Source organism: Eschrichtius robustus, chromosome 6, assembly GCF_028021215.1.
Source record: "Eschrichtius robustus isolate mEscRob2 chromosome 6, mEscRob2.pri, whole genome shotgun sequence".
Lineage (NCBI taxonomy): Eukaryota > Metazoa > Chordata > Mammalia > Artiodactyla > Eschrichtiidae > Eschrichtius > Eschrichtius robustus.
Genome location: NC_090829.1, coordinates 145,801,371 through 145,817,109, shown reverse-complemented (window position 1 = coordinate 145,817,109; position 15,739 = coordinate 145,801,371). Strand labels below are relative to the sequence as shown.

Sequence of the window (15,739 nt, the reverse complement as noted above, 5' to 3'; positions counted from 1 at the left end):
AAACAAAAACAAGGAAGGAAAGACTTCACCAAGCTGCTGCCATGCCAACACACAACACGGAGGATGGGTGTAAAGCTGGACAGCCCTGAGCACCTCACATACACTCACACACACACACACACACACACACTCACACACACACTCTCACACACACTCACACACACACTCACACCCTCCTCCAGCCCCCCGCCCCCACCATGGCCGCGTCCACCCCGTCCGTCTGCTCCAGTGCCCTGAGCTACGGCAGCGGCTCTGCCTGCCTGGTCCCTGTGGCTCTTGCACCGGCTCCTGCTGGCAGGTGGACGACTGCCCAGAGAGCTGCTGCGAGCCCCCTGCTGCGCCCCCAGCTGCTGCGCCCCGGCCCCCGCCTGACCCTCGTCTGCACCCCAGTGAGCTGTGTGTCCAGTCCCTGCTGCCAACCAGCCTGCACCAGCCCCTGCACGGACTCGTGCTGCCAGCAGTCTAGCTGCCAGCCCTCCTGCTGCACCTGCTCCCCCTGCCAGCGGGCCTGCTGTGTGCCCATCTGTTGCAAACCTGTTTGCTGCAAGCCTGTCTGCTGCAAGCCCGTGTGCTGTGAGGCTGCCCCCTGCTCAGCCCCTCATGCTGCCAGCCCACCCCCCGCCCCTCGTCCTGCTGCAGACCCTCCTCCTCCGTATGCCTGCTCTGCCGCCCCGTGTGCCGCCCCGCCTGCTGTGCCCCCACCCCCTCCTACCAGCCCAGCTGCTGCCGCCCGGCCTCCTGTGTGTCCCTGCTCTGCCGCCCCGTGTGCTCCTGCCCTGCCTGCTGCATCCCCGCCTCAGTCTGTTGCTCACCGGGCACATTGCCAGCTACTCCTACGGCCAACCCTGAATTCCATCTGAAATATCTGCAGCCTTGAGGCCAGTGTGGGATCTCCTTCTGCCCCAGAACCACCCACTTCCACAGCCTGAGCTGAGTCCTCACTGCCCAGCTGGCTCGCTGGACTGGCTCCTGGCTTCCTCTAGACCCTAAGTCTCAGCAAGTGTCCTCCTCTCCATCCTTGTCAGATCGTGGATTTTGTTCTGCCCTATGTGAGGGGCCTGTCTGTTAACAAATAAAGTCATTGTCAGGCCCTCTCCGAGACCGTGAGTGTGTATCTGTGCAAACCCTGGGGAAGAGCTTTGATGTGGAGTGTGGCCTTGAGCTGCGTCCAGGGCAGTAGGACCACTGGGCAGGGCCAGACAGGCCCTCGCGCACTCTGCCTGGGCATCCTGTGCCAGCAGTTCCCCTGCAGCCTCCAGCCCAGAGAATCCTGCTCACCTGGAGACCCCTGCAGCCTCCACCAGTGAAGGACGGCAGCGGGCAGGTAACCAGGCCCTGGGTCTCACACACTGGGGACTTGGAGCTCTACTAGGGACAAAGGACACTCCGTTTAATAGAGCATCTGCCTTGAAGGCATAAAGCCCACTCCAGAAACAGCTTCAGGCAGGCTGGGGCCACCTGCTCTCCAGTGCCCTGGGCATGAGGGTGGGTGCTTCCCTCTGTGTGAAGAGGCCAGGAGGGAGAGAGCCATGTGCAGTGACGATGGAGCCTGTGTTAGTCAGGGTTCTCCAGAGAAACAACCAATAAGACGTGTGTGTACATATGCAGAGAGGTTTATTTTGAGGAGCTGTCTCACATGATGTGGAGACTGGCAAGTCCAAACTCTGCAGGGCGGGCTTCCCAGGGAAGAGCTGGTGTTGCAGCTCGAGTGCAGAGATGGTCTGCTGGTGGAACCTCTTCCTCCTCTGGGGACCTCAGTCTTTTCTCAAGGCCTTCAACTGATTGGGTGAGGCCCACCCATGTTTTGGAGGGCAATCTGCTTTACTCAGAGTCCACTGATTTCAGTGTTGCTCTCACCTAAGAAATAAGTTTGTCATGACATCCAGACATGTTTACCCGAACAACTGGGCACCACGACCTGGTCAAGTTGACACATGAAACTAACCATCACAGGGACCAATAGCCAAGGGGGAGGTGGGATATTTGGAAGTGGCAGGTGTTCATTGGGTGATCCCCTCAGGAATCCAAATATTAAGGCAGGTTGCCCTCTTGGGAAATACAGGGAGGGGGGAGTCACCCTGGCCCTGCAGGGACGGTGCTGGGCAGGCAATCACCTGGAGGACATGGGCGTTCCCCAGCGAGAAGGGCCTTGGCTGGGGGCCTCAAATGTAACTGTTACCTATTATAATAGCTACATTTAAAAGTAAAAAAGAAACAGGTGAAATTAATTTAACATATTTTATTTAACCCAATATATCCAAAAAGTTACCATTTCATTACGTGTTACTAAAAGCTGCTTTTAAAATGCTTGTAGATTCACTATTTGTTCAATATTTTTCTAAAGTGATTTTTGGAAGGAAAAGAGTGGTCTAGGCATTTTGTTCAATCTTAGTTAAAATTTAAAAGCCCACTTAATATTCCTGTTTAATGATTTAACGTACTTTTTAAAAATAAATTTATTTTTTTTTGGCTGCTTTGGGTCTTTGTTGCTGCACGTGGGCTTTCTCTAGTTGGAGCGAGCGGGGGCTACTCTTCTTTGTGGTGCGCGGGCTTCTCATTGCGGTGGCTTCTCTTGTCGCGGAGCATGGGCTCCAGGCGCTCGAGCTTCAATAGTTGTGGCACGTGGGCTTCAGTAGTTGCGGTGCACAGGCTTAGTTGCTCCGCAGCATGTGGGATCTTCCTGGACCAGGGCTTGAACCCGAGTCCCCTGCATTGGCAGGTGGATTCTTAACCACTGTGCCACCAGGGAAGTCCTGATTTAACATATTTATTGAGCACCTTCTATGTACCAAGCACTGTTTCAGGCACCAGGGATAGAAGGCTGAACACAACAGGAAAAATTCTTCTCTAACGGAGTTTACATTCTACGTGGGGGAGGTGACAATCAATAATAAATAATGCAAAAATTTTTTAAAGTTGGGAAAATGGGTAGGGATTGTTGAGGTGATCTTGCAGTGTTTTAGTATTAAATATTTAGTGTTTATCAGTGTTTTCAAAATACTTCCAGAGATTGATACCTTTATCTTTGTACCTTGTTGTTTTTAGTAAGTTAATGTAGCCATATTCTTATCGTATCAGTTATATTGAAAGAAGAGAATCAGTGTGCATGTCCAGCAAGTTGAAGATCAAATTGAGAGTAATCCTGTTTCCATTTGCATACAGTCATCATTTGTTTATTCATCACTGCTGATCCAATTAGGAGGTAGTCCAGGCTTGATTTTCCCCATTGTTCCTTCTGTAGCTCATCCACCGGCCTTCGTAGCATATTCCAAATGATCAAGGCATTTGTATTCAGGGATTATGACCAACTGTTCTGAAAAGTAAATTTGAAAACAAATGACTTAAATGAGTTTTGAGGTAAATTTTGATTAAATGAGTTTTGAGGTAAATTTTGATTGAGTTGTTTAGGACCTTGAAGAATTGTATAATAATTCATTCCTACCTGTATAGAGCAAAGTGGGAATACAAAAATAATCTACTTTGCATTTCTTATGCTTCCACATGTCTGGTTTTCAAAAAATTTTAGATCTATTTGTTTGTGGATATTTTTGTTTTACTTAGGAATATGACTTGTGGTAAGATGCTCTGTTATTCTTTCATACAAATGGGCCCTTCTGTGTGTCAATACTAAGAATTGTTCTAGGCACCAGAGATACAACAGTGAACAAAACAAGTTTCTTCTCTTAAAAAAACAAACAAACAAAAACCAAAAAACCGAACGTGTGGTACTGGCTACTTTTCAAGGGCTCAGTAGCCAGGTGGCTCTCACATAGACAAAGCATCTGATATTAATAAAGTATTAGAACCTCACCAGGGTCATTGCCTAGGAAGGATCAGCCTCTGCACATAGAACCCATCTCGCTGGCTATTTAGACTTGTTTCCCCTTCTTAGCACCCACGCCAGCCCAACCCCCCAGGTGCTCCTGTCTGCTTCATCACTTGGTCATTTGTCTTATTTCTTTAAGTGTTTTTTTCAAGAGGGAAACGTGAGTGGAGTACTTTCTAAGCTCTTGCTTATATGAAAATACACTGCTGTTCTCTTTACTTGAGAAAGATGTAATAATTTGAAAAAAGATCAAATCAGCCTCAAACCTGGATGTTCCCCCAGAAGCTCTGTGTCTTTCACTGTTTGGTGGGAGAGGGGTCCGGGGTCAGCCCTTGGGGGGGGGGTTCATTTCCAGACCATGTGCTGTTTCTTCCTGCACGGCGATGGGGCTGCTATTAATTCTGTTCATTTAAAAACTGCCAACACATGTCTAGGGTGGGTGGGCTCTAAAGACCTGAGGCTCTTGAAATTCATGAAGCCCTTCCAGTCCAAATACACACACATCTTCATGCACTCAGCTCAGAGCGGTTCATGCTCAGTTCTGTCTCTACTGTTTTTTTTTTTTTCTTTTTTGAATTTTTATTTATTTATTTTTGGCTGTGTTGGGTCTTCGTTTCTGTGCGAGGGCTTTCTCTAGTTGCAGCGAGCGGGGGCCACTGTTCATCACAGTGCGCAGGCCTCTCACTATCGCAGCCTCTCTTGTTGCGGAGCACAGGCTCCAGACGCGCAGGCTCAGTAGTTGTGGCTCACGGGCCCAGTTGCTCTGCGGCATGTGGGACCCTCCCAGACCAGGGCTCGAACCCGTGTCCCCTGGATTGGCAGGCGGACTCTCAACCACTGCACCACCAGGAAAGCCCCTGTCTCTACTGTTTTATCCTAGCTGTGCCTTCTCCCTCCCTAGCAAATGGACTGTCATGTTTGGTGTTGGTGAAACACACAGTCCATTTATTACATTTTCTCTCATCATATTTGGGGTTTTATCTTTTACCTCTGTGATGTGGAGGAACTAGCAGTGTTTGTCCTTAAACCCACAGAGTTGATTTTTCTCCGGTGTTAATTTTGCTCTTTCCCACCTCTGTTGTGAATTCTCAGTCCAGCTGCTTGGTAAATTTCCTTGGACACGTGCTTTCTTCCGTGTCCGGCCCTGAATCTGGCCCGGCGGAAGTCCTGGTTAAGAGCCTCGGTCCTGTATACAGAGGGCTGGCTTCCAGTCCCAGTCCTGACACTTTGGGCTGTGTGACCTTGAGCAGGTTGCTTAACCTCTCTGTGACCAGGCCTCCTCAACTGTTCACAGTAACTTCCTTGCCGAGTTGATGTGAAATTCAGTGAATTAACATGTGTGATTCACTCAGATCCCCGCCTGGCCTAGAACAGGTGCTCAGACAGTGCTGTCTAACCCCACAGCTGTGACCAGGGCCATCGTGACCATCACTGCTCCAGACGTTGACCTCTTCACCAGAGTCAGCCCATGCTGACTTTCTGTTCCAGGCTCCCCAGGACCAGATCTTTTATTTATTTATTTATTTATTTATTTATTTATTTATGGCTGTGTTGGGTCTTCGTTTCTGTGTGAGGGCTTTCTCTAGTTGCAGCAAGCGGGGGCCACTCTTCATCGCAGTGCGCAGGCCTCTCATTATCGCAGCCTCTCCTGTTGCAGAGCACAGGCTCCAGACGCGCAGGCTCAGTAATTGTGGCTCACGGGCCTAGTTGCTCCATGGCATGTGGGATCTTCCCAGACCAGGGCTCGAACCCGCGTCCCCTGCATTGGCAGGCAGACTCTCAACCACTGCGCCACCAGGGAAGCCCAGGACCACATCTTCTTGATCCACGAGGGAAACTGACTGTTGCCTGGGCTTTACTTTTGGGTGTTACCTGGGGTCCACGCGTCTCCACTGCTCACACGCGGGGTCTCCAGGAGGAGACCCTCTCCCTTTCTCTGAGTCTTTGAGGGCATCACCCTTGAGGGAGGCAACCTTGGGTCAAGAGGGGCAATTTGCTCAGCCGAGGAGCGTGGGGTGCACGGCGTGTGCCGGAAGGCACTTGTGTTTGGATGACATGTTGATGAAAACGGCCCCCGATTTACCCTGCAGTCTTGCGTCCCTGTCACGGCCCCAGACTCACTCAGACACCTGTGAGCGCTGCTCCTTGAGAAAGTTTCATTACAGAGTCCACGTCCGACCATGCCCCATTAACGCTCCTCTCGGGCACACTAGGCTGGGCTGCGAGGGCTCTGGGCATCCCTCACCTCCTGCTGGCAGAGCCTGGGTCTCACACTAGGCCCTGCTGGAACGTGACCCTAGACCCACTCTATGGTCCAATCCTCTGAACCACTTGCATTTTATAAGATGTGCCAATGTCACTTTACACTTAAGATTTTTTTTTTTTTTTGGCTGCGTTGGGTCTTCGTTGCTGCACGCGGGCTTCTCACTGCAGTGGCTTCTCTTGTTGCGGAGCACGGGCTCTAGGCGCGCGGGCTCAGTAGTGGTGGCACGCAGGCTACACTTAAATTTTAAAATGCTTAAAAGTTAAACTGATATTAAAAGTACCCCAGACACAGGAGAGATGGAACAGAATTCATCAATTTAGAGATGTATTCACCTCTAAACCACACTCAGCATAATCTTGCCTCAATATTTTCCATAACTTTCTGGAGCCAAACAAAGGAGCGAAGGGAAAACATCCTGCAATTCAGGATATTTACACTCACAAGTTTAACGAGGGAAAACTATTGTAGAAACTACGCCAGCACTAATGAGGGGCTCCTGCAGCCAGCTCTCAACCCCAAGGGGGAAGGGCAAGTGTGGGAGCCCCTTGCTGGGACGACACAAGCCAGGAGCCGGATATAAAAGCCCTGCATCCCTGAGCACCTCACACACACTCACACACACACGCTCACCCTCCTCCAGCCCCCCCGCCCCCACCATGGCCGCGTCCACCCCGTCTGTCTGCTCCAGCGCCCTGAGCTACGGCAGCGGCTCTGCCTGCCCAGTTCCTGCACCGGCTCCTGCTGGCAGGTGGACGACTGCCCAGAGAGCTGCTGCGAGCCCCCTGCTGCACCTGCTCCCCCTGCCAGCAGGCCTGCTGTGTGCCCGTCTGCTGCACACCTGTCTGCTGCAAGCCCGTCTGCTGCACACCTCTCTGTTACACACCTGTGTGCTGCGAGCCTGTGTGCTGTGAGGCCGCCCCCTGCTCAGGCCCCCCGTGCTGCCAGCCCATCCCCCACCCCTCGTCCTGCTGCAGAACCTCCTCCTCCGCGTCCCTGCTCTGCCGCCCCGTGTGCCGCCCCGCCTGCTGCGTCCCCGCCTCGGGCACGTCCTGCTGCTGACCGGGCACGTCCCCCCAGGGCCAGCCGGGCTCAGGTCCCCCCATGACTCGGTCCTCCCAGCCTCCCTGAGTCCTGACCTGGGTTGGGTGGCTGCCCCCACTCGGGACAGGGTCCCCTTCGTCCCCCCTGTCCTGGCCTGACTGACCTCTGATCCTGCCCCGGGAACCCCGGCCTCGCTGCTCCCTGGGCCCCTGCCTCCCAGGCGACGCCTCCACCTGCCTCTGGGTTACCTGTTCCCCCTCCCAGTTCCTCTGCCTGGGTCACCTGTCCCCCCTCCCAGTTCCTCTGCCTGGGTCACTTGGCCTCGACTTCCATCCTGTCAGCGCCTCCTCGGGCACCCGGATAAATAAACTCACTTCATCACCTGATCCGATTCCTTCGTCTCACCTTCACTGGGGGGAAACACAGGGTTCTGACCAGACACTGGTCTCCTCCAGCCACGAGTATTTCTAGGGGTGAGCGACTGAGAACCCCAAAGGTCAGTGGCCTGACCCCTCTGGGTGGGGCCCCTGCCCTCTCCACGAAGGTCAGCGCCTGCTCAGGCTCTGTGGTCCTGGGACGTGAACATGGGGGAGTAAAGATGCCTGTCCACCCGGACGCCCTGGCTGTGACGTCACCGTCCTTCCCAGCCACCCGCCTCACGGGCCCAGCCACCACTGTGAGCATTTTGTCCTAGTGTGTCATTTCCACCCATTCCATGCGCTTCCTGAGAGCTGGCTCACGGGAAGGCTCCCTTCACATGGAAGATAAGTGCAGGGGCCACACGTGTCCCCTTAGCGCCCGGAGTGGCCAGAGGCCGTGTGACCCAAGCTGTGCAAATTGATTTTGCTAAATTAGGCATTAAATTAAACATGAGGACCATGGAGTTTTTCCACTTCTTCAGTATAACAGTTGCGTGGAATTCACTCATAGTTTTACATGGGCAAAGACTTGTTAAAAAACTACATTCTATATTTAACGTATCTGCTTAGCATTCAGGTTTAATCACTTTCATTTCTTTACGCTTTTTATTGTGTTAGGCTAGAAATGAACAGACTCTAAATTGCACTTATGTACAGTCAAGTATATATGGTCTCTCCCTGGTCCGAGCTGGAAAATGATGGGCAGCTGGGGTTGCTGGCATTTGGAGATCGCGATAATGGCGGGTGGCGCGGGGTTTTTTAAATTGTGGTAAAATACACGTAACATGAAATTTCCCTTTTTAACCCTTTCTAAGTATACAGTTCAGTGGCATTAAGGACAGTCACACTGTTGTGCAACCATCACCACCTTCCATCTCCAGAACCTGTTTCATCATCCCCGAACTGAAACTCTATATGCATTAAATAACAGCTCCCCATTACCGCCCCCAGCCCCAGTCCATCACCTACCTTCGGTCCCTGTGAATCTGGCTCCTCCAGGGACCTCACATCAGTGGATCGTACACTACCTGTCCTTTTGTGACTGGCTTACGTCACTGAGCATCATGTCCTCAAGGCTCATCCACGCTGACGCCAGAACTTCCTTTTTAAGGCTGAACAATATCCCATTGCATGAATGGACCACATCTTAGTTATCCATTTCTCCATCGATGGACACTGGCTGCCTTGACATTTTAGCTATTGAGAGCAATGCTCGCGTGAACGCGGGTGTACAAATACCTCTTCAGGACGCTGCTGTCAGTCCTTTTGGGCATATACCCAGAAGTGGAATTGCTAGGTCAGATGGTAATTCCACACTAGTTTTTTGAGGCGTCTCCATACTGTTTCCTATAACAGCTGCACCATTTTATTGCTGCCTTCCCACCAACAGCGCACAAGGGCTCCAACTTCTCCACATCCTCACCAGCACTTGCAATTTTCTGTTTTACTGATCGTAGCTGTCCTCGTGGGTGTGAGTGGTGCATTTGGTTTCACCACAGACTGTGGTTACTGTCTCAGGCGCTGCGGCCCAGAGACCCGCCCTCACCTGCCCCCCTCACTTGCTCCACCTCACCTGCCCCCCTTCACCTACCGCACCCTCACCTGCCGCCCTCACCTGCCCCCTCACCTGCCCCCTCACCTGCCCCCGTCACCTGCCCGCCCTCACCTGCCTGCCCTCACCTGCCCCCCCTCACCTGCCCCCCCTCACCTGCCCCCTCCCTGCCGCCCTCACCTGCCCCCTCACCTGCCCCCCCTTCACCTGCCCCCTCACCTGCCGCCCTCACCTGCCCCGTCACCTGCCCCGTCACCTGCCCCCTCACCTGCCCCCTCACCTGCCCCTTCACCTGCCACCTCACCTGCCCCCTCACCTGCCCCCTTCACCTGCCACCTCACCTGCCCCTTCACCTGCCGCCTCACCTGCCCCCCCTCACCTGCCCCCCCTCACCTGCTCCCTCCCTGCCCCGCCCCCGATGCCCCCTCTCTTGCAGAAGAACGAGTACCTGTTCACGGTGGTGGCGGAGGAGCGGGACTCGCTGCTGCTCGGCCTGCGCTACTCGCCCGCCCAGCTGCACTTCCTCTTCCTCAGGGAGGCCGGGGCGCGCGCCTGGCGGGCCCGCGTGTCCTTCCGCGGCCCGGCTCTGACGGACGGCCGGTGGCACACGCTGGTCTTGGCCGTGTCCGAAGGCTCCTTCTCCCTCACCACGGACTGCGGCCTCCCCGTGGACATGTAGGTACCGCGGCGCCGGAGCGGGTGGCAGGGGGCCGTGTGCTGCCGGCAGGGGTCAGGCTGGAGGAGGAGCGCCAGGCTCACTGGCTGGTGGACGTGGAACGGTCCCCGCCCCCCAGAAAGGCGGCGATGGGTGGCGGCGCGCGGGCGGGGAGGGAGCCGCAGCCTGCCCGCCGGGGCTGGGGGATGGGACTCGACCCATCAACGCGCGCTGCGGAGTTCGTAGCATCGAGGCAAGGCCCAGAGGAAGGTCAGCGTGAACTCGGGCACCAGGAGCCCAAAAGGAGCTGCCGCCTGACTGAGGCCCAGGTCTTGCTCTGTGACTTTCAACCCATCACTTAACCTCTCTGACTCAGTTTCCTTTTCTGGGACGAGGGAGTAAATATTCACCAGAACCCCAAATAAACGTGCGGAATCACCTTAGTAGCTTTGACGCAACCCCGCGCACTCGAGAGCCCGAGCCCATCTCTTGTCCTTGCTGTGGCCTGGTCCCTGTGGCCTGGCTCCCGAGTAAGCTGGGCCGGGACGACCCCCACCGGCCCTCAGCATCCATCCTTGCTGGCTGGGGCTCGCCACTCTTTCTTTTTTAATCACAGATGGTCCATTTACATTAAATCTATCATTATGACAAATATTCCTTTCAAAGGTAGAATCTCACTCTGCTTTGTTATTATGAAACCTGTTGGAATAGAAAATTCTCCTTAACACTTATACACTGTTTAAACATGCCTTTATCACAACTCCTCCCCACCATACCCCCAAATACACTGGGGCCTTTACAGGGAGATGGCGTCTCAGGTGGGAGAGCCGGCGGTGGGGCAGTTCTGTGATGGGGGCTATGTGCAGGAGGACAAGGCCGGCGGTGCAGGTGCTGGAGCTGATTGCGGCCAGGGAGGAATTTACGCCCCGGGGCCGGGCTTCACAGGCCTGGCAGGCGCCGCGGAGGGCTCACACCCAGACCCAGGTAGCCTGGGAGCTGTGCTTGGAGCGCAGGCGTTCTGGGGCCTTGCCATGGCCAGCTGCAGCCAGATGGCAGACCCTGGGCGGAGCAGGTGCTTTGACTAGAGGACGTGGCATCGTGGTCCGGGAGGTGCTGGACAGTGGAGAGGAAGCACGCACCTGGCTCTTCCCCCAGAAGCTCCAGCCACGCCGCCCCGTCCAGGAGGTCCCCACCTCTTCCCCATCCCGAGTTCGGCCTCCACTTGCACCTCAAGACCCAACTCCAGCCACATCTTCCCACATATCCCGGCTCACCAGCGAGGTGAATCCCGTCTGGCCCCGACATCATCTGTCCCACGGCCCTGGGCTCAGAGGAGGGGGGCGGGCTGGGGACCCCATGCCGGAAGAAGCCACTGGAGACCCCCATGATATGGAGAGGGGCCACTGAACACCTCCGCAGCACACGCTTTTGTAGAAGACCCTTGTCCTGGGGCAAAGAGCGTCCCCCCAAAGTCACATCCACTAGAACCGGAGAATGGGACCTCGTTTGGAAACAGCAGCTCTGCAGGCATAACCGAGCTAAGCTGAGGAGTAGGTTGGCCCTGACACAGTGACCTTACAAGGAGGCATGGAGGAGAAGGCCACACGATTCAGCCACAAGCCAGGAAACTCCAGGAGCCCCCAGCAACTGGAAGAGGTGGCAGGACCCTCCCCTGGAGTCTTCAGAGGGGGCACACCCAGCCGACACCCTGATCTCAGACTCTGGCCTCCAGCACTGCAAGAGAACACACTTCTGTTGTTTAAGGCGCCCAGCCTGTGGTACTCGTTATGGCTGACCCCGGACACTGATACAGCCTCAGGCGGTGCTGCCCCCATCCTTTTCTACATAAATGGGCCATGACCCTGCTCTCCCATGGCCCTAAAACCATCCTCCAATGTTTTCAGAATGGCTGATATGCCTTTCCCGGCCACCCTATCGGTGCAAGGAGCCCGGTTCTTCATCGGCAGCCGGAGGAGGACCAAAGGCCAGTTCACGGTAAGTATGGAGGAGCTGCCTGCCTGGACCTCCCAACACCAGTGCTCCTGGGGGGCTGTCACCACTGGTCTGGCACCCCAGTTTGACAGTGTTGTGTGTGCAGTTGGGAATGGGGAGCATAAAGGTTCAGTGGAGTCCCGTGCATGCCGGGCACACTCCCACCACAGGGCCCTTGCACCTGCTGTGCCCTCCTCCTAGAACATTTGTCCCACTCCTGCCATGGCACACTCCCTGTGACTTTGGGGCCCTGCCCTGTGACCTCATACCATGGAGGACTTCCCCTCCACTCTGAGAAGATGACACCCCACACCCAGCCCTCTCATCCCCTTCCCCAAATTGTCTTTGTAGCCCTGACCACCTTCAGATCAGCTGTGTGTTTGCTCATTGCCTGTCTCTCCCTTAGAGTGCAGGGGAGGGGGGGGCCTTGCTCCATGAGTGTAAGGGCTTTTGTTTCTTGCTGTGTCCAGTGTAAAGAACCATGCTCTGAATATTTACCGATGGCATGCTTGGATGGATGGATGGATGGATGAATGGATGGATGGATGGATGGATGGATGGATGGATGAATGGATGGATGGGTGGATGGATGGTTGGGTGGATGGGTGGATGGATGGATGGATGGATGGATGGATGAATGGATGGATGGATGGGTGGTTGGGTGGATGGGTGGATGGATGGATGGATGGATGGATGGATGGATGGATGGGTGGTTGGGTGGATGGGTGGATGGGTGGATGGATGGATGGATGGATGGATGGATGGATGGATGGATGGATGGATGGATGGTTGGGTGGATGGGTGGATGGATGGATGGATGGATGGATGGATGGATGGGTGGTTGGGTGGATGGGTGGATGGATGGATGGATGGATGGATGGATGGATGGATGGATGGATAGATGGATGGATGGACAGACTAATGGACAGATAGATGATGGATGAACAGATAGGTGGACAGATAGATGAACAGATGTATAGATGGATGGATGAATGAATGGGTATTCGGGTGGGTGGATGGATGGATGGATGGGTGGACAAAGAGATGGATGGATTGCCAGAGATGGACAAATGGATGAATGGATGGATGGACAGATAGGTAGACAGACAGACGAACGGATGGACATATAGATGGATGAGCAATGTACCCAGTCACTGTAGGGCAGTCCACAGGAAAAGCCCCTTCCGTGGTGTAATCACCTTCGAATGGTGCACAACTCTCCACCTCTGCTCCCAATGCCCCCCTTACCCAACGGGCTGACTCCTCTCTCCTGGCTTCAGAGGTTACACCCGCGCCTGCATTTCCACCCCTCCCTCAGGGTCCGGGTGGGCTGAGCCCAGTGGTCGGGGCCCTCTCCAGCAGTGCAGGTCTCAGTGCGCTGTCCCTCTCTCTGCAGGGCCTGGTGAGGCAGCTGGTTCTGCTGCCCGGCTCAGACGCCACCCCGAGGCTCTGTCCCTGCAGGAATCCTGAGCTCGCCCTGCTGTCCATCCCCCCTATCCTGCGGGGACTCACGGGGAGGCCGGAAGATAATGAGGTGCTAAAGTATCCCTATGGTTAGTAGGCCACAGCCACCCCCTCCCCACGCCGACAGTAGACCCTGGGAGCCTTGTCACTTCCAACCTCCCCGGGCACAAGACAGGAGGGCGCTTGGCACATGGATTGGCACATGGATGAAGGGAACGCCGGGGCCTGACGCAGACGGCCCCACAGGGAAGGCAGATGGTGCTTTCAGACCCGCCTCCCTCCCAAGGGCGCCCCCCATGGCTGTTGAACCCCTGCCTGGACTGTGCCCTCGATTGACTGCACGTCCCGCCTGGGACCTGGGGCTGAGCTGACACATCTTGCGTCCCTAACTCCCACCTGCTGCCTGCTTTGCCCCCAGAGCAGCGTTTGGGGCCCTTTCTCCCCTTCCTCTCCAACAGACATCAAGCGTCAGCACCCCACCCCCGCGGGGACCCCGACCTTTGTGAGGTTCATTGCTGTTTTCTGGGAACCTCCAGCCTAGAGTGTCCCCAGCTTTGCTGTCTTTAGTTTGTGTTTGCACCTCCCCAATGTAAGGTTAGTGTTGACGGTTTATTTAAGCCACGTCCCCTGCCGTGGAGAATCTGAAACCCCCTCCTCCCTACTAGGGAGGTGGGGAGACAGCCCGACCCTGTCTCGAGCCTCACGGTCCTTGCTTCACGAGTCAGGGGAGCCCCCTGAGCAAGTTGGCCCTTAGACCCAATCCTGGACCCGTGTCCCCAAATTCCCAGAGGCACACAGCCTCTGGGTTGTTTGCCGGGCCTCGGGCAGGAGTCCGGCCCCAGGCCTCTGCCGGGCAGTTCAAGAGGTCAAGGACGCGCTCAGTGTCACAGACTGGCCGTCAGGGCCTCAGCGCGGACGCCGCTGTAAAGGGGCCAAGTGGCACCATCAGGGTGAGGGCTGGACCTGGGATGAAGCTGTGACCCCCGGGGTCAGGGGTCAAGGGGCCTCAGAACTAAGCAGAACGGAAGTTGGGTGGACGCGTGCCAACAAGTGTCAGATGGAAGAGGAGAGCGGGGCGGCGTGATTACTCAGGGCTCTCAGAAGGGCTGAGGTCACGGGGAAGAACTAGGTGGGCGGGAGGCCGGACTGCAGGGGCATCTCTGCATCCCGCGCACAGACGCCCCAGGCAGGCCATGGGCTCTCGGGTCTCCCTCCCTCCCCGAGACCCCGAGTGGTTCCCCGAGTGGCAGCTCAGGGGGTGGAGGTGAAGGCGAAAGCAGGAGCGCCTGGGTCAGGGGTCACCTGACACTCCTGCCTCTGCCCTCCTCCGGGGAGCACGTGCCCACTGGACACCCATCTTCCTGCCTCCCCGCAGAAGCCGACATGAAGGTGACGCTGGGATCCCGGCCGCCGTGTACCAAAGCGGAGGACGCCCAGTTCTGGTTTGACGCCGGCCGCAAGGGGCTATACCTGTGCGTGGGCAGCGAGTGGGTCTCCGTGTTAGCAGGTGAGGTGGGTGGGGCTCTGGGGACCTCGGGGTCTTCTCAGAGCCAGCGATAGTTGGGGACAGGGACGATCCCCCCACGGAGCAGCGAGCCTGCGTGCGTCACCTGGAAACGCGCGCCCTCCTGGGCCCGCCTGGCAGGCTGGCAGGCTCTCAGCTCTCGAGCCGTCTAGGGGAGGCCGTGAGCCTCCCTGAGGGGGCCAGCCCCGCTCCAGGAGCCCCACCTGCTCTCCTTACCCTCTCCGCCCACTCGGGTCAAGCTTGGACGCGATGGTGCCTGGAGCCCGGGAGTGGTTCTGTCGGCAGGGAGGTGAGGAGAGGTTCCATGATGCTCCCTAAGGGGGTCCTCGGGAAACGGGAACTGGCTCCAGGGGAACGTCCCCGAGCCGTGGCCTCTACTCTCTAGTTCACGTCAGGGCACAGCCTTTCGTGGAAGCCGCGAGCCGTGGGAAACGTCTAGCAGGGACCTGACGCGTCAGTTCCACCCGCCTAGTATCCCTGGGGGCTCTGCAGATCCTAAAACCTGTGCGGGGATGAGAGGCTCCTTTGCCGGGCCTCCTGGTGAGGGCAGCACGGCACTCAAGGCCACAGTGCTCCGGGCCATGGCCCAGGTCCCTGGGGTCGCACCCCGGGACGTCCATCCCGGCTTCTGTGCTGGGAAGCATTGACTGGGTCTCTGTGTCTCTGTCACAAGCCAAAGAAAGGCTGGACTACGTGGAGGAGCACCAGAGCCTGTTCACGAACGCGGAGACGCTGGGTATCGAGGTCTTCGTCATCCCTGAGGCCGGGCTCTTCGTGGCCACTGCCAACCGCAAAACCACGTCCGCCATCTACAAATGGACCGACGGGAAGTTCTCCTCGTACCAGGACATTCCCACGCACCAAGCACAGTCCTGGAGACATTTCACCATTGGAAAAAAGGCAAGTCTGCATTCGGAGACTTTCTCGATCCTTTTTACCTTGGAAAACCCCACAGAGCCCAAAGGTTGGGGCTCCTTACGTAAATTTTATGGGGAAAAG

General features: G+C 56.0%; 1 protein-coding gene and 1 pseudogene across 1 annotated transcript in view; both read left to right on the top strand.

The window, feature by feature from the left end:
- The window catches only part of TSPEAR (thrombospondin type laminin G domain and EAR repeats), a 107,697-nt gene that overhangs the window by 72,150 nt on the left and 19,808 nt on the right, over window positions 1–15,739 (top strand). The window contains exons 3-7 of the mRNA XM_068545807.1: window positions 9,541–9,779; window positions 11,664–11,754; window positions 13,148–13,304; window positions 14,591–14,722; window positions 15,414–15,640. Of these exons, the coding sequence (XP_068401908.1) occupies window positions 9,541–9,779; window positions 11,664–11,754; window positions 13,148–13,304; window positions 14,591–14,722; window positions 15,414–15,640 (846 nt within the window). The remainder of the gene's footprint in view (window positions 1–9,540; window positions 9,780–11,663; window positions 11,755–13,147; window positions 13,305–14,590; window positions 14,723–15,413; window positions 15,641–15,739) is intronic.
- On the top strand, window positions 198–7,291 carry LOC137766670 (keratin-associated protein 10-3-like; annotated as a pseudogene).